Below are 8,868 nucleotides of genomic sequence, written 5' to 3' on the forward strand. Positions count from 1 at the left end.
CCAGTTTTGGTGATTTACGACAGAGACGTGCGGTTCACTTCCAGGTTTTGGAAGAGGTTTCATGACGAGCTGGGTACTCGTCTGCATTTTAGCACCGCTTTTCACCCACAGACGGATGACCAGAGCGAGCGGACCATCCAGACTCTGGAGGATATGCTGCGGGCATGCGTTTTAGATTTCGGAGGTAGTTGGGATACCTACCTCCCGTTGGCGGAGTTCTCGTATAATAACAGCTATCATACGAGTATCGACCGTCCTCCCTTCGAGATGTTGTATGGGAGGAGGTGCAGGACCCCGATATGCTGGGGCGAGGTTGGCCAAAGAGTCATGGGGAGCACCGAAGTAGTGCTCAGGACGACATAGAAGATTTAGCAGGTCCGGAGCAGGCTTCAGACCGCTCAGAGTCGGCAGAAAAGTTACACCGATAAGCATCGATCAGACCTGGAATTCCAGGTCGGGGATATGGTTCTCCTGAAGGTGTCGCCATGGAAGGGCGTCATCCGATTCAGGAAGCGGGGCAAGTTGGGCCCAAGGTATATCGGACCGTTCAGGGTTGTAGCCCGGGTGGGCAAGGTGGCGTATCGGCTGGATCTGCCAGCCGAACTCAGTCAGATCAACAACACTTTCCACGTCTCTCAGTTGCAGAAGTGCCTAGTGGACGATACGACGATGGTACCCTTGGAGGACATTCAGGTTGATGGCAGCCTAAATTACATCGAGCGGCCTGTAGCGATCCTTGACCGGAAGTCGAAGGATTTGAGGAACAAAAGTGTAGAACTCGTGAAGGTGCAATGGCAGCACCGGAATGGGTCGGAGTGGACTTAGGAGCCGGTGAGTGAGATGATGGAGCACTACCCCGAGCTGTTTCAGGATCGAGCGGCAGACTTTGAGGACGAAGTCTAAAATAAGTAGGGGAGATTTGTAGCACCTGGTTCTTGGTATGTATTCTGTTATTAAATCTTCATTTTTTTTGCATTTTAGCCTTGGACTCGGCGAGTCGAAGGACTAACTCGCTGTGTAGAAGCGGGATGAGGCGCGGGGTTTGAGCTGCGGACTCTGCGAGTAGCCGTTGTTGGGACAAAAACCCTAATCCAGGGGTTTGCACCCTATTTAAATGACCTTATGCAACCTCCTTTCCCCCTTTATGCTCCCAAACACTCCTCATAGCAAACCCTAGCCGTTTTTTAGTAGATCTAAGGCTTTTTGAGTGATTCTTGTGAGTTTTGATCTCAAGGAAGAAGGAAGAGCATAAAAGGATCAAGAGGGGACTGAAGGATTCGAGTTTGGTTCATCATTTGCAGTCTTTGGAAGGTATAAAGTCTGAACCTTGCTCATTCATTTGTTAGATCCCTCTTTGAGTTGATTTAGGGCTTTTATAAGCCATTTTTGGTGGCCAACCATGTTTGCAAACAAGGTTGGGGGTTTGGGCTTCTGTATCATGTCATTTTATGATCCACAAGTCAGATCTAGGTTGCTTTTTGCACCAAGGAAGGCCCCATGCAACAAAAGAACCATTTTAGAGCCTTTTAAGCTCTTATGTCCCATGCATGCACGTAAAGTTTGTAACTTTACGTGCTAGATCGAGTTTAGGGGCTTGGATCTATCATTTGGTTAAGTGTTGTACATCAAAAATCGAAGTTCTTAGTAAGGAATGTGTTAGACTCGGCGAGTCCATTCCTGGACTCGGTGAGTCCAGGGGTTTTGGTCCCATATCAGTGAGGGTCATAAGGACCAGTTGAGTGTGGAAAGGTTTTTAGGAGTCCCGGGGAGTGACCCAACATTCTGGACTAAGCAAAATGTTCTGGGAATTTATGGTACTCGGCGAGTGCATGAACGAACTCGACAAGTTAAAGACAGAACATGTTCATAGGATGAAGAATAACTCGACGAGTTGTTCATACAACTCGGCGAGTCAGGGCAGGACATGAGTATCGGTTGATGATGAACTCGATGAGTTGTTCATACAACTCGGCGAGTCAGATGTGAATTCAGTCGTTGTTCTTTTAGGAGGAAAACTCGTCGAGTCTTCGCCTAACTCGACGAGTAGAGACGGGTATGAGGTCTGATGGAAGGATAGGGACTCGGCGAGTTGGCGAGCCAACTCGGCGAGTCAGGTCAACTGGAAGTTGACTTTGACTTTGACTTGGTCAAGGGGTAAAATGGTCATTTTACCCTAAGGGTAGATGTCAGTTTCTGACTAAGTGTTTTGTGGGAATTATAGCCGGAGGATTTCCGGAGCAACAGCGGCATCAGTTAGAGGATTCCCGCACAGCTCGGCAGCTACTACGAGGTGAGTTACCTTCCAGTAGCGGTAGGTCTACGGCCACAATGCCGACCCACCAGTAGGGTTCGTATGTTAGATGATTATCTATGTGATATCATCTAGGTTTGCTACTACCTGATATGTTATATGCTAGCATGATATGTTGTATGTGATAGTAGTAGAGATCGGTTGTTAGGACCGAAGGGTAGTCAGACACCCCAGATACGTCTGACGGTATGTGATGATATGTTTGCATGCTGGCTTGTATGTTATATGCGATAGAGGTAGTAGGAGGGGACCAATCCCCGAGGTTCGGTTGTTAGGACCGATGGGTAGTCAGCACCCCAGAATGGCTCGACACGGGTAGGTCAGCGCCCCAGAATGGCTTGACACGGGAAGGACAGCACCCCAGAATGGCTGCATGGGTAGGTCGGCACCCCAGAATGGCCGTACCGGGTAGGTCGGGCACCCCAGAAATGCATGACAGTATGTATGTGATATGATTGTGTGGTATGTGGTACGATGGGGGAACTCACTAAGCTTCGTGCTTACAGTTTTCAGTTGTTGTTTCAGGTACCTCTTCAGCGAAGGGGAAGGAGCCGGCGCGGTAGCGGCACATCATACACACACACACTTTGGTTTTCCGCATTATGAGATATTTTGGGATTGTACTATGACATTATTACTATTTTCATGTATTGGGTATTTAGACACGAGATATGTTTATTGAAATGATATGATCGTAGGACGTTTTACTACAAATGTTTTACAAACTACTTAATTTAAATGAAATTTGGACGTGAAATTTGGGTCGTTACACATCTAGTTTGCAGCATCTGCTCTACATATATTTTCACCAAGGATGATGTGCTAAGGGATATACTTTCAATAAAATTTCATATAAAAAATCATTTCCTTATATGTGTGCATGTCGAACTGTATCCTATATATAACTCGACATCCTTAGACCAAGTAGACCTTCTTTAATATGTCGAATTAGTTCTTTAATTTGTCCAATAATGATTTTATCATATACACCTTTAGTGTATGCAAACGATTTCTAAGTATGGAAATCGGAATTTTAATGTAGATCGTAGACATGTTTAATTGTATGTTCATTAGTCATAATTCATATTAGGCATTACAATTTCTTTTGTTCATTCAAATAAATTATGGAAACATTTCTATACACTCTCGATTGTTAATTGTTTTACAATTTGAAGTTTTTCGATTGTATCTACATCCATCTACAGCAAATTCGATCTGATCTAGAACTAACATACATCTCTTGTGTACTATTTCATGTAGTCAATCTAGTAAGTGTGACTACAATCGATGAAAACAAGTTTTTTTTGTAAGAAAATGCATCGAACAAGGAGCGATGTGCATGTTTAGGTTATATCCGGTTATAGTGTAAGTGTACGTTATCGTTCAAAGAACGTAGCAACAAAATAGCTTGGTTGCCAGGAATGAGTTACGTACATATAAATACATAAAAAAATATCAAAAATTTAGCTGGTTTTAAAATAAAATAAATCGATAAATGACTTCAAAGAGCTATATTCAATACACCTACCTACTATTTAGTGTGATTCTTTTAGAGATTATACAATAAACGGAACAAATTATTCTTACAATCTCTCAAATTCAATATACACATAATTTTGTCTATTAGTATTAATTACAAATGCAATTAATACCAACTTTGACCCAAAAGATATATCCCTACTCTATTGGTAGTATACTAGTATAGAATGGGTTAAACATTTAAGTAATAATTAAATATCCATATCAATATTATCTGTCATTGTGCACTAGTAGGTTGAATTTTGAAAACCACAACAATTGTAATTTAATTCTTGATTAGGCCTAAAAGGGTTAGAAAGAGAAGAGGTTAGAAGGTGGAGGTGTGAAAAGGATTAGAAAGATAGAGGGCATGTGAAAGGGGTGAAAGAAGAAACAAGAAACAGAAGTGGTGGTCTCATCGGCGCGCATTGGAAGACGCAATTTAATTTTCTAGAGAGGGACAGACACAACACAACACAACGCAACACACCCCCATTTGTATTCGGTACACATACACACACCCTCTTCTCTTTTCTATTCTTTCTCTCTCTCTCTCTCTCTTTCTTTAGGAAACTACTATGAGCCTTGCGACTTTGTGTGTGTGTGTCTTTCTCTCTCTGGGTTATTTCGTAAATTAAAGATTACCCTATTTTTCACCCCACAAAAGCACACAATTTCGTGTTTGATTTTCTCTCAACGAAAGAAAGCCTCTCTTGTTCGCTGTTCTTTCTTTGAAAAGAGTCTTTGCTTAAAGAATCAGAAAGCTGATTGATTGGTTGATTCTTTGGTTGTTTGTTTGTTCGTATAGAAAGGAAACAAGAGATATGTTGATGAAGATGAAGTCGTTTTGATCATAATCATCATCATCTACTCTCTCAACCACCGTTTCAAGATCTTCTTATACTTAGCGTTAGATCCATCGCCTGTATTCTACCGTCTTTTTCAGGTATGTTGTTTTTCATCGATCATTCTTAACAATACCCAATTTCAGTTTTGTGTTTTTTCCAATTTCTCATCTGAAAATTTCACATATTTTGAAGGAAAATCAGTTTTTTGTTCTTTATTTCGGTGTTGATGCTGGGTTTTACCAGAAAGTCTTTATTTTCTTTTTCAAATTTGTCTTTTTGTAGATAACCGTATGCGTTTTTAGATTTATCTCTTCTTGTTTGAATCCTTTCTTCTTTTTATAATCACCTACACACCATTTTTCGCTTGTTTGACTGGTTTAATCGATTACACTTTACCCGATTCATATAAAACTGTTCTTGAAATAATGCTTGATGTATTCATTGTAGATTACCCATAGATCCATTCGTTTTGATGCATGCTCAATTTGACCCGATTCGATGGGTGGTGTTTGTTTGATTTTAAAGATTATGTTCTTTGTTTCTTTCACAGTTTGATTATTTTTATGGTGTACACCTATTCTTTTTTATTTTGCTTGAAGTTATGACATGTTTCCACCTAATTTAGGTCAGAAAGATTGACTTTGGTACGCCATTACACATGGTTTGGTGCTTTACTTCTTGAGCATTTAATAGACTCGTACATTTACAAGTGCAAATTGTGAATACCCATAAGTTGAACAGTTGTTTTCTCGATTATAATAATATAATAACTTGTAAACTACATAGTTTAAGTTCATGACTATATCTTCAAAATTGTTATTCTTCGATAATACATGGTTTTTGTTGTTGATAACATTAGATACTTATTTTTGTTACATTGGTTTTTCTTCTAGGATAAATTCATGAAATAGCAATGTACTTACAAATCTTGATTCTACTCAGGTTTTTCAAGAACTTGAAATAAAGAATTCTTGGCACCTGTCATCTGTATAAAAAATTATTAATCCCAATGCAAGGACAAAAGGGCACAATTGGTAATTTACCAGAAGGCTTAGCCATGGAACATGGCTCAAGTTCAAGTGATTCATGGAACATGCGAAACCCTCCAAATCAAGAAACACAAAACATAAGTATGTGGAGCATGGGCGAGTCGAGTTCAAACTCAGTCCTCAACTCAGTGAGTCAAGACCCGAAAACATCTGAACACAGTTGGCCTCCTGCAAATATAAACATAACCCATAATCATGTTCATGGTCCTTTATTTGTGCAAAACTCGCATCTTGAAACTATTCCTCATAATGTAACTCCATCAACTTTTATTCCCATTAAGCCCTCGAGTTTTCCAGGTAGTTCTTCCTCCAACCCTTTTGAAATCGAAGGACAAGGACAGGGGCTTTTACGTCATTTACCATGTAAAAGAAAAGCAACAGAGTTAAGTATTGGTCAGTCATCTTCTTCAAACATGTTTCAAAACCCTAATCCAGTTAATGATTTGCAAAACGATTCGATTATTCCAAGACTCGGATTGAATATTGGATCTGAGATCGAAAATACTCGAAGAAATGTTCGAATTCGAATCAATAATTCACGCCAACAAGAACAACCATCAAATCCTCCTTTGAGACTCAACTCTGTAGATTTAAGATCACCACCTGTTGTAGCAATAACACCCGAGAATTCAAATTCACATTCACATTCAAATTCTAATTCAAATTCAAATTCATTGAGTCAAGAAACTCAACCCATGTTGCGGGTCCCGGCATTGAGAAGAAACACACACGGATCCGGATCCGGATCCTCTCGGTGGAATCGAAATCGCTCTTCGGATAACTCAAGAACACTTCCGACAAATATCTCCGAGCATCCAATATTTGTGCCGCCACAAACCGCAATGAATTGGAATTTGAATTCCGGCGGAAACGGTGTTTCCAATTCCACCGCCGGAAATTCAAATCCGGTTCCTCCACCTTCGTCTATAATACCGAATTTGCCAATGAACCGCGGGTCTCCTCCGCATTACCCTTCGAGAAGACTTTCTGAGATTCTTCGCCGGTCGTTGTTGTCGTCGATGGATCCTGGTGGCGGTGGAGGGCTGAGCGGGAGCGGTAATCTTTTTTCTAGGATTCCGCCGGCCGTTGGAACATCGGAAACGGGAATTCCGGCGGTAGTTGGTGTTCCGGGGGGACATAATCATCGGCATCATGTATTACCTCATTCGAGATCGACAGATAGACTTGTGGATGGTTCTTTTGGATTTCCGTATTTAGCAAGAAACGTGGTTGGTGGAAGTGATGGAAGAGGCAGACTAGTGTCAGAGGTGCGTTCTTTAGGCCTTTATTTGTAAAGCAGGACATGACATAACATGACAGATGACACACTTTTGTAATTTTTGTCCTGTCCAATCCCATAATGTCAAGTCAAATCTCTCATATGCTCAAAAGACGTGAATACCCTTCTTACACTCATAATTACTATAATAGCCCTAAAAGCTTGTTTAGTCACATCAGTCCTGTCCTATCCTGTCTTGTCCAGTCATTGTAACAAATTACAAATGCATTATAATTTGCTCTTTTTAACTAAAAATTTAAAGTTAAATTTTGATTGTAATATTTTTTTTTGTGTCTTTGGTTTCAGATCCGCAATGTCTTGGATCTTATTCGTAGGGGAGAGGGCTTGCGATTTGAGGTTAGTTTTAAGCAAATATAATGCTTTCATATGATCATGTAACTTAATAAGAAGGAAATTGTGGTAAAAATAATATAAATTTTTTCTTGTTGTATTGCAGGATGTTATGATTTTAGATCAATCGGTTTTCTATGGGATGGCTGATATTCATGATAGGCATAGGGATATGCGGCTTGATATTGATAACATGTCCTATGAGGTAAATAGAAACATCAATTTTCAAACCATTTTAAATTAAAAAACTAAATTACATTATTTTGCCCTAGAGTGTAGCTAAATGTTTACTATTTTGGTCCTAAAAAGTTCTCTTCCAGTTTTATTTCTTATTTGAGGTCTTTGTAACATTTCAGAAAATTTTATCTAAACACACAACTAATTGAAAACATCTTTAACATTTAATCAATTAAGAAACTTCAATATGTTATAGAAACGTTGTTTCGAATCTAGAATTTTTTTTTTAAATAGTTATTTAAGCAAAAAAACTTATATGTAACATCTTATGATTATTCAGGAGCTATTGGCATTAGAAGAGCGTATTGGCAATGTGAACACTGGATTAACAGAAGAAAACATTTCTAGTTGTCTCAAGCATAAAACATATGCAACCGTATCAGATATTGATCCTTGCTGCATATGTCAGGTACAAATTGTTATTATCAGTAAATAATTAATTGTTGTTATGAGTAAACAAATCTGTATAATTGTTTTTATACTTTTTTTTTTAATAGGAGGAATATAAAAATGGAGATGATCTTGGGGGATTGGGATGTGGGCATGATTTTCATACAAATTGTATCAAACAATGGTTGCTTCAGAAGAACTTGTGTCCAGTTTGCAAGTCAGCGGCTTTTGCAAGTAGTAAATGAGGTTTTTGTTGAAGATGACAATTGCTTCAAAGAAGGGAAAAAAAGTGGTGGGTTGGGTAATGTCTTGAGAGTCTCATCAATGGAGTATTTTGTACTTGACCATTTTCAAGATTCTTTTTTCTTTGGTTTTGGTGGAGAGGATAATATTATCTAATGACATTTTCTATTCTATTTATGATTAAATTGTTATCAAGATTTTGTTTGCTTTCATCCCCAATTAAAGATAAGCGCGTTGGTTAATTATATACATATGATTAGATGATAAGGTTTGTATGCCATGTCTTAAGCCGAACAAAACTATAACAAGCCACACATAGGGGTGTAGTCGAGGTGAACAAAAAGCTCAAATATAGTTAGAGTTGAGCTCATGGAGTTCGGCTTGAAAATATAGCTAGAGTTGAGCCTAATTTGACTTTAATCGAGTTGAATTTGAATAACTTTCGAGTTGGTATTGAATTTGAATATCTTGGTATTGAGTACTTACAAGTTGCCTTGATTCGATTAAATCTCTAGCCAAACATATGTACATGCGGCACCCTCGTTTTTTTTTAAATTTTCTTGTAGTATAAAAAAGTTGGAGTTGGGTGTTTGAATTTACTTAATAACTTTTCAAAAAGCTAATTAAACAAAAATAGTGTTT

General features: G+C 39.0%; 1 protein-coding gene across 1 annotated transcript; it reads left to right on the forward strand.

The window, feature by feature from the left end:
- The first annotated feature begins 4,192 nt into the window (after positions 1 to 4,192).
- LOC111911075 (probable E3 ubiquitin-protein ligase RHG1A) lies at positions 4,193 to 8,421 on the forward strand. Its single transcript, XM_042901346.2, has 7 exons — positions 4,193 to 4,334; positions 4,638 to 4,775; positions 5,620 to 6,994; positions 7,312 to 7,362; positions 7,463 to 7,561; positions 7,874 to 8,002; positions 8,091 to 8,421. Exons 3-7 carry the CDS (start codon positions 5,687 to 5,689, stop codon positions 8,226 to 8,228), a joined length of 1,725 nt encoding a protein of 574 aa, XP_042757280.1. The 5' UTR covers positions 4,193 to 4,334; positions 4,638 to 4,775; positions 5,620 to 5,686; the 3' UTR covers positions 8,229 to 8,421.
- The last annotated feature ends 447 nt before the right edge of the window (positions 8,422 to 8,868 follow it).

The sequence above is a fragment of the Lactuca sativa genome, chromosome 4, assembly GCF_002870075.4.
Source record: "Lactuca sativa cultivar Salinas chromosome 4, Lsat_Salinas_v11, whole genome shotgun sequence".
Lineage (NCBI taxonomy): Eukaryota > Viridiplantae > Streptophyta > Magnoliopsida > Asterales > Asteraceae > Lactuca > Lactuca sativa.

Excerpts from the sequence above, each read along its gene's own strand:
- LOC111911075 (XM_042901346.2), top strand. The coding sequence starts at position 5,687 with ATGCAAGGACAAAAGGGCACAATTGGTAATTTACCAGAAGGCTTAGCC. Across the intron at positions 6,995-7,311 it reads GAGGCAGACTAGTGTCAGAG|ATCCGCAATGTCTTGGATCT; the intron begins GTGCGTTCTTTA and ends CTTTGGTTTCAG. Across the intron at positions 7,363-7,462 it reads GAGAGGGCTTGCGATTTGAG|GATGTTATGATTTTAGATCA; the intron begins GTTAGTTTTAAG and ends GTTGTATTGCAG.